The 14,472-nt window shown below is 37.7% G+C and overlaps 1 protein-coding gene and 1 long non-coding RNA gene across 5 annotated transcripts in view; one reads left to right on the top strand and one right to left on the bottom strand.

Annotated features, from left to right (window-relative positions):
• The first annotated feature begins 730 nt into the window (after positions 1-730).
• LOC141378257 (uncharacterized) lies at positions 731-2,581 on the top strand. Of its 2 annotated transcripts, none has more exons than XR_015478531.1 (2): positions 731-1,003; positions 1,126-2,581. It is a non-coding gene; the product is annotated as an uncharacterized LOC141378257 (long non-coding RNA). The 2 variants fall into 2 exon arrangements; XR_015478530.1 differs by having other exon boundaries at positions 1,103-2,581.
• Positions 2,582-6,882: 4,301 nt separating this feature from the next.
• Positions 6,883-14,472, bottom strand: part of zswim5 (zinc finger, SWIM-type containing 5) — a 50,842-nt gene continuing 43,252 nt past the window's right edge. Inside the window, exons 10-14 of one of the 3 annotated variants that reach the window (XR_015477446.1) lie at positions 13,811-13,946; positions 10,565-10,722; positions 9,664-10,463; positions 8,726-9,349; positions 6,883-8,599 (exon numbers count right to left, since the gene is read on the bottom strand). Coding sequence is in view for 1 of the 3 variants with exons in the window: in NM_001144819.1 (NP_001138291.1) it covers positions 7,737-8,599; positions 8,726-8,807; positions 10,300-10,463; positions 10,565-10,722; positions 13,811-13,946 (1,403 nt within the window). In the remaining 2 variants the exon portion in view is untranslated. 3 annotated transcript variants of the gene reach the window in all.

Below are 14,472 nucleotides of genomic sequence, written 5' to 3'. Positions count from 1 at the left end.
GTAGTCAAGCTTCAGCTCAATAAACTGTGTCGTATTCTTACTGCTAAAATGCAGTGAGTTAGGTAAAAAAAAGGAACTAAATATAAACTAAAACATTTATTCAAATTGTTTTTATATATTCAGAAATGAAACACTCATTTTTCTCCAGAACAAACAGTAAACACAAATAAGATGACCTCACCTTTCTGTAAACAAGTTAAACTTATTGTAGGGAGATGGTTTAGCTTATTAAAAAAATAAATAAATAAATAAATAAAAAATTACAAAACACTCAGCCAACTAACATGGCTGACACAACTCTGAAATTGTACTTTTCTGTTGCTTGCTACTATATTAAGAGTCACTGGCAATACTTTCAGTTGACTTTTTTAGCAAGACACTCATCACTCAATTGTGCTCACTCAATTGGCTAGTAAGACGATCACACACAGACGGCAGTCACGCATTTGCTGTGGGTAGGAGAAATTAAATAATACATATATATTTCATATCGCACCCCCTTGCAATTAGCTAATCGCAACGTTTCAAATTGCGATTCAATTAATCACACAGCCCTACCAGTAATCCACCTTATATACAGCTCTCCCTACCCACTCTGCCCTCCCACCTACAATAAAAAAGTCCCAAGCTGCCCCACCCTTTTCACCCAGTCCTCCGACACCCCAATTACAGAGGGATTCTGGGAAAAATCAGAGCAGCAGAACAAAGCTCTGCAAATCAGCTCCCCTAAGAACACAATGCGTGATTACGCTGACAGCAGAACCTGCCATGCCGGGTGCAGAGGACAAAGCTCCCTCTCACTGCACAAACCTGCCCAGAAGCACAACAGCAGACTGCGAGTTGCCTGACAGGCTCGCGCGCGAGACGTCCTCTTTCTGATCAAGGGTTGGGCTCCAATTAAAGAAAAGCCTCCGTAACATTGTTACACTTACAAACAATGCTTGTTTTTCCCAACACCTACTCCAGTCTGACAGCCTCAGCCGCGTTGGAAGCTCACAACAAGGTGGGAAAGCCAATTACTCCTCTCTCTTTTCCTGGCGTGTCACTTCTGCTAAATCACTGAGCTAAGGAAATGCCTTCTCTTTTGCGGCGTGTCTAACAGAGCCAAAACCATCCATATTTCAGCCGCCATGCCTGACAAACACTTACTCAGTGGCCCTCACAGGAGCGCACAATGAAGAGCAGCAGCTGTGAGGAGCCCTGATGGATGGGATAGTTTGTATAAGCAGGCCCAAAGAGCATTGTTCCTGTCGACTGCGTCTCTAACACGGTCCATCACTCTGACATGAGCTTTTCCTGGGGTTTATTGTGATTTCAGAGGATGAGAAACAGACAGACAGACAGAAAGAAAGCTGCAGTTTTGGCCTGTTTACACCTGGTATTGAGATCCGTTTTGGTCATTAGTAGGTGAGGAACCATTAAAAAAGAATGATGATGGGCTGTATGGAATTATTAGAAACGAATGCACACCTGAGGTAGTAAAGCAGCCATGTTGTGAAGCAGAGTCCGTTTGTGGGAAGTCATTTCTCTCTGCGGCCATCTTTGAAACGCCTCAGGTGAATCTCAGGGGAAACAAAAATTGTATAAAAGTGGCAAATTTATGATAAAATTTCATATTTGGAATCACTGATGGAATCTATTAACATCTGCTTCATAAATTTAGTTTCTTAACATTTAAAACATAAAAAAAAATAAGTCATGTTTTTTTTTCCGGTCCTGTTTCCTGTTTCTAAAGGACATGATCCGACATCATCCTGTCGATCAAACTATGCAAATACTATAATAATAACTTGCACTATATTGTATTAACCCGTGAATAAAGCTGTATCCAACTGCTATGGGCTTCTGAGGTTATAGCCAATTTAATCCTGATAGCAAATATTCTTCCCAAAGGCAGGAACTCATTAGAAATAATGAAGTCAAACGGGAAAGACTGTAGACCTACCTTGCACTTCATACAGGTTACAGAACCGGAGTACTTTTTTTAGATGTAGTCAGCTCTTTTGAAGAGATATTTCAAACTTCATGTAGATTTCTCAGCTCTGTGAAGCAGGGGGTTTAAACTGTCAGCACAAACTGATTCGTCTATAATGATCGATGATTGGCTCTTTACTAGAAGGCGGGCCTTTTGCCCGTGCATTTTCCTGATTTTCCCCATTCAACACTATTCAAATGACACGTTTTTAGTATTCTATTTGCTGTTACACCACAGTTGTGTTATTTTTCTAATAACTCAACAGCCTAGCGTCCATTATTTTACTTAGACCACACCTCATTGTTCAGATGTTTTGATTCATGTTTTTGTCCTCAAGCCGCGTGTGTTCAACCATCTTACCAAAGCTTGCTCATTTGATTACTGACTGCATCCTGTGAAATAAACTATTTGCCGTAGCGTATTGATAAAACTGTAACGTGAGGGAAAGTGAAACCTGCAGGTTGAACACTGTGTGGCGTAGTATAGCATTTTGTAGCCTCATATTTTCAGCTGCTTTTTTTCTGCTGAAAAAACAAACAAAAAATGCATTTTTTGCCTATTAATTCTCAGCAGCCAAATAAATAAATAAATTTTAAAAAATCTGTGCATCCTTAGTATTTTTGTGCTTTATTTTTGTAATCAGTGTCAGCAATATGTCATGAAGTATGAACAAGGACCTTCATTTTTTCAGTAATGTGTCCAGTGATGTGCCGTTACAAAATCGGCGTGTGTAAGGTCTGTTTTCTTTAAAAATCTGCTTTCTCCGCTGCCTAATTGATATTCAATATAAAGTGGGTCTCAGAATATACAAGAAGCACTGCATTAAATTAACCTTTTACCGAAAGGTTTTACTGGGAAGAAACACTAGCTGTGCATATATACCCTAATCAGTATCCAAAATATAAATAGGCTATTAATCAGTCCAAAGTTAAGTAATGGGGCTCCCCTACTAAAAGTGTTCAATTTTAGTTCTAAACAGCACTGAAATAAAACACAAGGCTGCTTACTAAAATATATAATTGAACTTGCATACTTTATCAAATTAAGTTTATACTATGGAGCTGTTGAATTCTTGATTCCAACTGGTTGATGAACATTGTAATGAGCGCAATTGTTTGCAGATAAACAGGAAAAGTGGTTCCAGGGTGGTCTTGACCACATTACAGTTCAAAACACAGATAGGCCTACCGGTAACTGTTTGACAGTTGGATGCCAATAACCAATAAAAATCTATTAACACATGTTTTGTTTGACCCTGATTACAAAATACAAGAACAGTGGGCAACTTATATTTATAAAAACGCACTCTTTTCACTGTTAAAAACCCCCATTCTGCTTGTCTTCCCTCTGGCATAAACTCTTGTAAATTGGCATCTTTGCATGCAGCATAGCATGTCATGTGGAAACCATCAATCATCCCCCTCATGACCAATAGGCACACAGCTGAAGTGGACTGACTGGCAGAAATAATCCATAATACATCAGCCAATAAAGATAACATTTAAAATAAGCATCCATCAGTGGATACAAGTATAACCAGCAACCGTGCACCACTGCTGTTTTGATTACAAAAGAAAGCTACGTCTCTCAATTGCACAGCAACAGTATTGTAATTTAACAAATTATAATGATAGTTTTCTGGTTAAATACTTGCAGCACATTATAGGTTTTGTAACTACACTAGGAAGTACATTTTACTGCATTCAACTTTTAATCTTAAATACTTGAAATGGTCTTTATCTGCAGTGTAATACAGCCTCAGAAACTTTTTCACAAAAATCTGATTTTGTATGCTATCTTTATCAAATATGAAAAAATAAACTCATGAGACACTAAGGCATATTTTTATAGGTTATTGCATGACTGAATTTCTGTGTTTGTATATGGAAAAACAAATATAAAACATTGTACAAATATTTTTCTCATTACTTCATAATGTATAACTTTTTCATATTTTTGAGCGTGACTTTCCAGATAGACCATAATAAAGCTCAAAGTTGTCATCTTTCCAGTGATACCTAATTTTTGTTTGTAAAAAAAAAAAAAACAAATCTGCCACAAGTCTGCACTTATATTTGATTAACATGAACCAAGTGTAATTTAATATATTTTTAAATATGTAAAAATAAAATGCAGTGACTAAACAGCTGTGACTAACTGAATTTTCAACATCATTACTACAGATTTTAGATTGAATGAAATGACAGACCATATGAAATTATTTAGTGGTTAAGAAATTTTACTTATAATTGAAAATGTTTTAAATTATAATTTCTTGAAATACTTAAAAACATTAACGACAGATTAAAATCAATATGAATATTTAAAATAATTCTTTCATATTTTTTTGCCTTTTTGATCAGTGTAACGCATCCTCACCTGATTATTAAAAAAAAAAAAACAAATAATCATAGTCGTCAAAAAAATGTATAAAATATAGCATGTAAAAACTCATAGTCTGTTTAAAGAAGATATGAACAAAGTGCTTTTGGTCACTCATCTAGATTACTCTATATATTAGCAGTGCTGGCTGCAGTAAAATTTAATTTTTGGTAACACTTTAGGTCACGGTAATAAAAAGCCATTAACTTCAACTATAGCTTAATAAACTACCAATTAGCCGTTTATTAATAGTAGTAAATGTTATGTTTAGGTTTTAAGTAGGGATGCAAAGCATGATCATACTTTAACTAATGAACAGTTAATATCTTAATAATAGGCTGGTAATAAGTAGGAGCAAAAAGAATCCGCAAACATCTGCAGATTTATGCGGAATGATTTTGGGTGTATGGTAACTATAAACTTAATATATACAATAAATACAATACAGTTGAAATTTTATTTAATGTTAACAATGCAAATCTAATTAGATCCACTTATGTGGTAAACAAAGCAAGTCTCTTATATAATATACAGTTGAAGTCAGAATTATTAGACCCCCTGGATTATTAGCCCAGTTTATTTCATCAGTTTAGCCAAAACTACAGTAGCTGTAGATGGTAAATGCCTTTAAAAACAGTCCAAGTCGTGTTTCACACTTTATTCATAGAAAAGCACTGAAATTCAACACAAATCATATAAAATGGTAGTAGCATTACATAAATAGTAATAAATTTTTGTTTATAGACATTAGCTCAAGAGGTTGCACAAACAAAAAGTGTTGATGAACTATACTTTTGTGGCAACAAATACTGGATACCTTTTTATAATTCAGTAGCACAAAGAGGCGACAAACACTTTCCCTTAAATTAAAACGAAAACAAAATCAAACAGTAGATGAACTAGTGAACAATCTCTACCAGCGATTATTATTTTTTTCCTTCTAAACTCTAGGGACAGATCAAAACACTGGTACAGTTAACACATACAGACACTTAAGAGTATGGAAGAGAGAAATCAAAAGCCAGAGGAGGTTATTCTCTTTTTGCAATGCCATTGGACCAACTAGTTAGCTACAGAAAATGCTTGGTTTTTTTTGTTGTTTTTTTACGATTTAGTTTTTTCCTTTTTATATATTTTTAATATCTTTTTTAATCGAACAGGCAGCACTATTATCATTCTGCAGATGTGTTTATAAAATAAAAAAGGAGAAAGAAAAAAAAAGGTTCCCTAATCTGTGAGCTTTCTCTCAGGTCCGTCCAGGTTGAGGAACAAAGGCTGCATAACGTGACTAAAACCCTTATGGTTCAAGTGTGCCACAGCTGAGGCAACTAGTATAAATCTTTAAACGAACTTGGTGAACGAAACGAACCAAAATTGATAACCAGCAAACCATCGAAAAAAGAAAGTGACCAACCTTAACCAACAACATCGAGAAATCTCCTCAAGATTTAGCCGTTAATGAAGCGTCTATCAAAGTCTCAATTAGGCAATGGCAAGTCGCAACCTCAAAACGGACCTGATTGCCTTCAAAAAGCCACGACATAAGATCGATTCCGACCCTAAAGTACATCGAAAGCGAAGGAGAATAGCATCCTTGTTCGGGTTCAGTCGAAGGGTTAGGTCCGTTTTCTCTGTGCTGTACTCCACTGACATTGGCAACACAATGTCCTGAAACACATGCAGTGCTTTCAGAGAAGACTATAAGGCTTCAAAGTAAAGAGTTGTTGTACGTAGATCAAAGGCAAAGTCCATCCAAACTCGAAGCTCGTGCAGATTATTCTACTTACAGATACAAACGGTGGAATTTTTAGGGAGAGTGCCCCTCACCCCCGAGCCGAACGAGGAGAAAAGACGTAGGAAGATCGGGGGACGAGGGCAAATCGTGAAGTGGTTCTGCATAGTCTGTTCAAAAACGTTTGTCCTCTCCTTTTATCGTCGCCGTCGTCTTCTTTACATGCTTCCTCTTGCAAAAAGGTATTACAAAAACAGAAATAATAATAATAATAAAAGAGGATACAAATAAAACAGTAAATCAGAAATGTACACAGGAGCACCTGAGAAATGTTTCTGAAGTCTTTTCCTCTTACGGTCGTCACATTCCCAGCCCAACAAATTCAAGTATCCGAAAAGAAAAAACATACAGTTATCATAAATAATTATAACTTTACAATTTTTTGAATTGACACTTTCATATTTACAATATCTTAAATGCTTATGCTACTACTTTTTTCTGTTTTGTTTCTTTAAGTGATTCCCTGAGAACGGAGTTGAGCATCTCTTTTCTCGTTTTCCTCTCTTCTCGTTTTTTTTTTTCCTTCAGATGGAAGTCGCGGAGTGCATTCTAAGTGTTCGGATCCACTGGGGCACTTGTGGAGGGCGGAGCTCGTGGAATGTGGAAGATTTTGCGGTTCGCTTTAAAGCCAGCTAATTCCTTGCTCTGCCAACGTTTTGTTGTTGTTGTTGTTGAATGCAGCTATACAATTCACCCAATTTGTACACAGTAAGTAATTGCTGATCCGAATGCGTTGTGTAGGGGATGGAATTTAATGAAGTGCTAGTACATATATATTATTACTGCTACTCAATCTCACACAAGTCTTTCTGTTTACGTCTTTTCTTTTCCACTGAGAGGTAACAGAGAAACATATATGGCTGATATTGATGGGTAAATATCTCTTTTTTTGTCTTTCTTTTTTTCATTCAGCAAAATCAGGAAAAAGAATGGAAGGACTGAGCACACGCTTACATCGCCTTCCTTGCGCTGAATTTTCAAACAGAGAGCAAGATGAGCCGATAGTAATAAACACAGGAGAGAGGGGAGGGCTCACATCTCGTGGCTCGTTTGAGTCGTGGGGTCAGGAGGTCGAGTAAAGTTGCGGGTGAAGTTTGAGGTGATGTGCCCGTCTCACTTTTAAAATCAGGCCTGCTTCCAGAGAGTTAAAGCTGATCAGTAAAATACGATCGAGGTATGACAATAACACTATGTGCGAGTGTTTCAGGAATGACCCTTCCAAAACCAGCCAAACGCCTCCCCCCACACTCAATTTCCCACATGTTCATTTGGTTTCTCTTTATGTGCCACTTTTACATTTTTTATCACAACATCTTGATTAAACAAAACCAAGACCGAGCCAAAGCAAAAACAGAAATGGTCATAACTACAGTTGTTCTTCTCCCCTCCACAGGTTCGACCTGGTAGAATAATTTAGTGAACAGAAACCGTTCACAATAATAATAATATTAAAAAAGACAAAACAGACCAAAACAAACGGATAAAACGTAAAAATTCACCAAAGATGAGCCAAAAAAGGAAGATAAAATAATGCCTTAAATAAATGGAGAATGAAAGAAGAATGGGTGCCTCACAACGAGGCGAGGTTTAACCGAAACGTTCCCGTACCAACATCATGAGTTTCTTTTTGCCCTTATAGATCTGTTTGAGGTTGTCTATAAACTGGGCGAACTGAATGTGGCCGTCTTGGGCCAAAAGAAAGGTCTCGCGTGCCTTGCTGAGGAACTCTATGAACTCTCCGTAGTGGCGAGGACTGATGTGCGTGAGGCGGGAATGGGTGGTGTTAATGTAGGCGCTGATGGTGGCGTCCAGTAGCTGTCTCAAAGGGGCTTTATCAGTGCTCATAAGCTTGCCCGAGTTTCGTCTGCCAGGGATACCAGCCAGGCCAGGGGCAGTCATGGTGCAGCGCCGCAAAATGTCCGAAAGCACCGTGGCACAGTGAACGCTCTTGACCACCAGGGGGATGATGGCGGCCAGCTCGTTCTTGCCCAGAGAGTGGCTGAGAGCACAAGCCCACAGCACGTCATTGATGGCCGGGTGCGTGTCTTGGTTGTAGGCCAGGTTCAAGTGGGTCATGGCGAGAGACGCCAGTTTGAAGGCTCGAAGGGGGTAGCCGCGGTGCTCCATGTAGCGGGCGATGGTGAAGAGCTGAGAGTAGGTCATGCCAGTGGAGGCGGCGTCGATGACAATCTGGTAAGCAGTCTCGAAGGCGATGTGGTCTTTCTCGCAGAGGGTGAGAGCGGACAGGGCGCAGTTTTGGGGGTCCTTCATGGCACACTGCAGGGCCAGGGTGCGTGCGCAGCTGGCCAGTTCCTCCCTCTGTGGGTAGTCCAGACTCAGCCGCAGAATGGTGTTGTGGGACATCACTGTGGCCGCCACTATGCTGGTTGCCTCTGTGGGGGTGAAGAGAGTGTACCAGCTCTGCAAAATGCTGACCAATGCTCTCAAACCTACAAAGAAGACAAAAGATCAGAACACTTACAAATCCAGCACAGTGTATGCCAACGTCTTTAATTAAATGACTTTGATTCTCAGATATTGCTTTCCTGCCAGGTTTAAATGACTTTGATACATACCGACTTCAGTAGCACATGTGACTAGCCAGCGGACCATCTCTCTCCGCCTCCAGTTGAGCGTAGAAAGAGTCATCCTCATCACCTGCAGAGAAATGTCATGTTGCATTACAGACACAAAAGATACAGAATAATGTGCAAGAACAAACAGACGCACTGCATGCAGATCAAAACACTGATCAGAAATAAGACCAACAAAGGGAATCAGTAAAACAAAACCACTTTTACTCTTTTACTAAATAGCTTGGGGCAAATACTATGAAATTCAACAGTTGACTTTGAACATTATATATATATATTTATACAACAGTTCTGTCTGGTTCTCAAATCTGATTGGCTGATAGCCGTGCGATATTTTGCAATATCAGAACTCTACATCCTCTTTACCCTTTGTGTATTACTCCGCCCACATACAGCCAGCAAAAAGCAGACACTACAGATCTAAAGTTTAAAAGATGCACGCTCAACTGTTTAACTGTCAGCTTATGATTTGAATCTGGAAGAAAGTAGTTCTTCATACAAAAGGGTTTTTGAGACTCTCCATGTTTGATTTTGCTTTTATCTACACAATTATGCAGTCAAACTGTTGTATAAACGCAACATCACACGAGTAGCAGTGCGATATGGCTGTATATCGGCATTGGTGGGGGCACTGGGGCACTCGGCCTGCTGCCTCGTGCCAACGCACACCTCCTACCAGTGCCGATATACAGCCATATCGCACTGCTACTCGTTTGATATTGCTCATATATATATATATATATATATATATATATATATATATATATATATATATATATATGTGTGTGTGTATGTATATATATATGTGTGTGTATGTATATATATATATATATATATATATATATATATATATATATATGTGTATATATATATTTGTGTCATATATAGCTTGTTTTGACACATTATTTAAAATTTGTGGCTAAGGAATAATTATTTATTTGGTTTTGGTGTGGACAGAGATAAATTTGGTAAATCTTTCATTTTGAGCCCTGAAAAGTCCTGTGAAATAAAAACTAATTGCAATGCGACACAACCCACTTGCTAATGCACATTGAGCAAGCTCATACACAACACACAAAAAGTAAAATGAATAAGGGGCATGTGGACATAACACAAAATCTAAATCAAGTCATTTTAGCAAGTCAAAGTCAAATTTATGCACATAAAATATGTTTTCCCAATAGCAAAATTGTGGTTAGTGAAAAAGGCGATTGGCTAGTAATATTGGAAATCTACAAGCAACAGAGGCTGGAGATCAAAAAGTTTATGTCAATTCCTGTATAATGTATGTCCTGTATAATATATTACATGTACTATACTGGAGCATACGACACTTCTTTAAAATAAAATGCATTTGAACATTTAACAGTAGCATACATAATATTAATAATAAGGGCACGTGTAAACACCGGACCACCAGACCAAGGGTCTATATGCAAAAGTATGTGGGCTCATTGAAAAAACATGATAGGATTTTTTAACCATGTTTTTGCCAAAGTTGGTGGGAGATAATAAAACAAACTTACAATAAATATCCATAATAAGCATTCACTTACCTGTAGGCCAAGCTCCAGAGCTACATTAAGCAGCGTGATGTCCGGAGGGTTATCAGCGGGTGTTGCAATTTTAAAGGCATCCTGAGCCAATTTGAAGATGAGCGAAGAGGAGTGGATGTGCTTTTGAATGGCCTCTAAAACAGTCCGCAACCTCAACATGTCACCTAAGAAACAACACAGACGCCTTGAAGTTAAACACGGGCACAACACATAAAAGTCTGTTTAAAGTGAACTTCGCATGTGACCGATTGAATATAGCACTCACCCTTAGCAGCAGTAAGCATGGTGGAGGCCAGTTCACACTGCTGAGACTCCAGGTGGCCCAGAGTGAACCAGCGGGGGTATCTGCTGGGCACTATAGAGATGCCATGGTGAGGGTGACTGACATCACCCGAGGGAGCCGTAGATTCAAGCACTGGAAGCCTGGAAGATAGTACTCGATTAGTTTTTCAGAAAAACTAAATATACCACAATTTTTCTATTGCTATTTACTATTAATTTACCCAGACATGATTTGTAGAATACAGAGGGTTTATTCTACACACTTGCTCTGGTTTCAGCTAGTTCTGTCTGATGGCTAGTGATTAGAAAAGAAAAAAAAAACGCTCTCCGCTCTGCTGCTCCTGTCTGAGTGAACATATTAGCCCACAGTAGCTGAGACTCACAGAAGATGCGCAGAGGGAGCAATGTTATTGATTGTGTATTAGTGAGCACTGTGATGAGCTAGACTCGGATAATGATGCCTCAGTGCAGATATACAGTAATAAGGTCCCACGGAGGCTTTATATGGCTGAGGCCAGAGAACACAACTCACACATCATTGTGAAGAACTGAGCTCTATAATTAAAGCTGAAAACAATAAGCATATTTCTAAATTATCATTAAAAAATGGCTAAAAAAATAGTGCAACACTCCATGGGAAGTTGTTGCATGATGGGTTTATGAACAGAAGATATATTTCTGGTTTTGGAGTGTTACTGTTCAAACTATTTTGTTGTTATTGTTGAAAAATGTTTCATTCAGCAGAGATGCTTCAATCATAAGTGACAATGAAGACCTTATGATGTGTTCAACAGTGACAATAATAAATGTTGCTTGAGAACCATATCATCATATGTCTTATGTTTCAATAACCAAACATTGTATGGCTCAATATAATATTATATACCAATATACAGTTGAAGACTTATTAAACCCCCTGAATTATTCGCCCCCCTGTATATTGTTTCCCCAATTTCTGTTTAATAGAAAGAATATTTTATTCACCACATTTCCAAACATACTAGTTTTAATAACTCATTTCTAATAACTGATTTATTTTATCTTTGCCATGATGACAGTAAATAATATTTGACTAGATATTTTCAAGACACTTCTATACAGTTTAAAGAGACATTTAAAGGCTTAACTAGGTTAATTAGGTTAACTAGGCAGATTAGGGTAATTAGTCAAGTTATTGTATAACGATGGTTTGTTCTGTACACTATTGGAAAAAAAAGTTGCTTAAAGGGGCTAATAATTTTGATACTAAAATGGCTTTTAAAAAATTAAATACTGCTTTTATTTTAGCCGAAATAAAACAAATAAGACTTTCTCCAGAAGACAAAATATTATCATATCATTTCACATATTTGGTGAAAATTTTCCTGCTTTTTTACACATTAATTGGGAAATATTTAAAAAAAATAAATAAATCAAAGAGGGGCTAATAATTCTGAGTTCTTTTTAATGCTTTTGTTTGTCTTTTGTGCTATTGGACCTAGTGTCTTGAATAAAGAGTAAATATATATATACACATATACACGGTGCTTCCCACACATAGATTTTACTTTGGGACAGGCAGCCCAGGTACAGTTGAAGTCACAATTATTAGCCCCCTATTTATTTTTCCCTCAATTACTGTTTAGCGGAAATTAAAAAAAAATCTAAACATAACAGTTTTAATAACACCTTTTTAATAACCGATTTATTTTATCTTTGCCATGATAACAGTAAATAATGATATTTTACTAGATATTTTTCAAGACACTTCTTTATAGCTTAAAGTGACATTTAAAGGCTTAAATTGGTTTGTTAGGTGAACTAGGCAGGTTAGGGTAATTAGGAAAGTCGTCATATAATGATGATTTGTTCTCTAGACTATCAAAAAAATTGCTTAAAGGGGCTAATCATTTTGAAATTTGAATTTAAAAATGTTTTTAACATCATTTGGGAAATATTTGAAAAAAAAAAAATAGTAATAATTCTGACTTCAACTGTATATTAATGGCTGCCCAAGTATATTTTGTTACACATTTGTTTTACTATTATTGTCATCCTTTTACACATTTTTTTTTGTATCTGCCCAATATAAACAAACATCCGTGAGCAATTAAGCAGTGGAAAATCTTCTTGCATGCCCTGCAGATCCACAGAGACCCGCACCTTATTGCATCTGGTCAGGGTTTCTAAATCTACTAAAATGTCAGGATTGGGTTTTGCTTTTGTTTTCTAAGCAGTCATTAATTTTATGCGCTCAGGCACGAGAGAGACATTAAATAATTAATTCTTTAAACGACTCAGAAAAACTTTGCTAAATACTGAGGACGAAATTACACCTAAATTGGCTGCAGAATATTTGCACACCATTAGAAATGAGTCATCAACTCATTTGTCTTATTTAAATAATCTACATGTTTTATTTTTGTAATTATTATAATTTTTAGAGATACAAGCTGCTTCTGAAACCGTTTACTACTCAGTAAGTACTGCATTTGAATTTAAACTAACTACTCAGCCATAAGAAAAGAACATTCTATAAAGTATGAATGCGAGCAGTATATACAGAACTCAGACTTACTACATCCGCCATTTTGTCATGTTGACATGACCTACCCACATGAGTTGCATTGCTTCACTCCCATTCATGAATTCTCTCTCGGGGACATCATGGAATAGCGTAGCATCCAGCCAATGCGCACTTCAGAATCTCATCCAGGTAATTCTCACATACTGTTTTTCGAATTCCATAAATTCAGACATACCACTCAGCTCGCATACTGATTTTAGCGCACTATATAGTATGGAAGTATGTGATTTCAGATGCAGCTATTCTGTTTTTATTCCCTTTCTCTGTCATTTATTTCTCATTTGCTGTATATTTTATTCATTTAATGATGTTGATATTAAATATTTTATAAACCTAAAATGATTTGTGTTTATAAGAGAAATAGCAAAAAAGAAATAGTGAATGTTTTTTATTTTTTATTGAATTCAGTCTTTCTTTTTACTTGAACCCATTAAAAAGAAAAAGTTCAAAACAAATAATAATAAAAATAGTGTTAAAATCAAAATGTTTTGTTTGTCGCATATAGTTAACCAGTAAAAGCTGTGTTTCAATCCCGCCACCACCGTAAGTATATTTCAAACCTGTGAGTATACAATACTAACACTGTATATAATACTATAAATTACATATCACAGAGCTGAGCATATTTAGAAACGGGGATAAACACTGGATGTTGAGGCTCACCTCATTGCACGAAGGCCCAGTTTATACGCCAGGTCTGCGTCATGTGGCAACAGGGCGGTGAACAGGTACTTGGCAAATGTGTGCATGGGAACGCTTTCTCTGTGGATGACCTCCCCCAAACCACTGAAGGGACCACCTGGATATGCAGAGACAAAAAGAAGAGCACATCAGAACTGAGCTGTCCATCATATCAGATTGCAGACGTGAGTCCAGCTTGATGGACAGGAGACTGGTGAGTCAGTGAGGCCGCGCACAGCAAGTGAGAGAGAAATCTGAGTGGAGAGTATCGCTGGGACGGCTGGGGAGGACGATGAGAAGGCAAACAGGCGGCAAGGCCTCATGGGCTTTGACAGAGTCTGTCCTCCCTAGTAGCAGCGCAGATGTCTGCTCTAAGGTTACACCGCGTGTCAGTGGGAGGCTCAGATGCAGGGTGGCCTGTTTTGGGGAAGGGAGTTGGGGACACTGCAGAGGCCAGCCTGCAGATCTTTTTACAGGCAGAGCTCTCTCTCTCTCTCACACACACACACACACACACACACACACACACACACACACACACACACATATATATTCAGGCTAGAGATTGGGAGGAGGAAAAGATAAAAGTAGACAGAGATCCACATGGGGGAAAAGGTTGTGGGAAAAGCAAGAGAGCTGTGAGG

This window comes from Danio rerio, chromosome 2 (genome assembly GCF_052040795.2).
Source record: "Danio rerio strain M-AB ecotype USA chromosome 2, GRCz13ab, whole genome shotgun sequence".
Lineage (NCBI taxonomy): Eukaryota > Metazoa > Chordata > Actinopteri > Cypriniformes > Danionidae > Danio > Danio rerio.
This window is presented reverse-complemented; position numbering and strand designations above follow the sequence as displayed.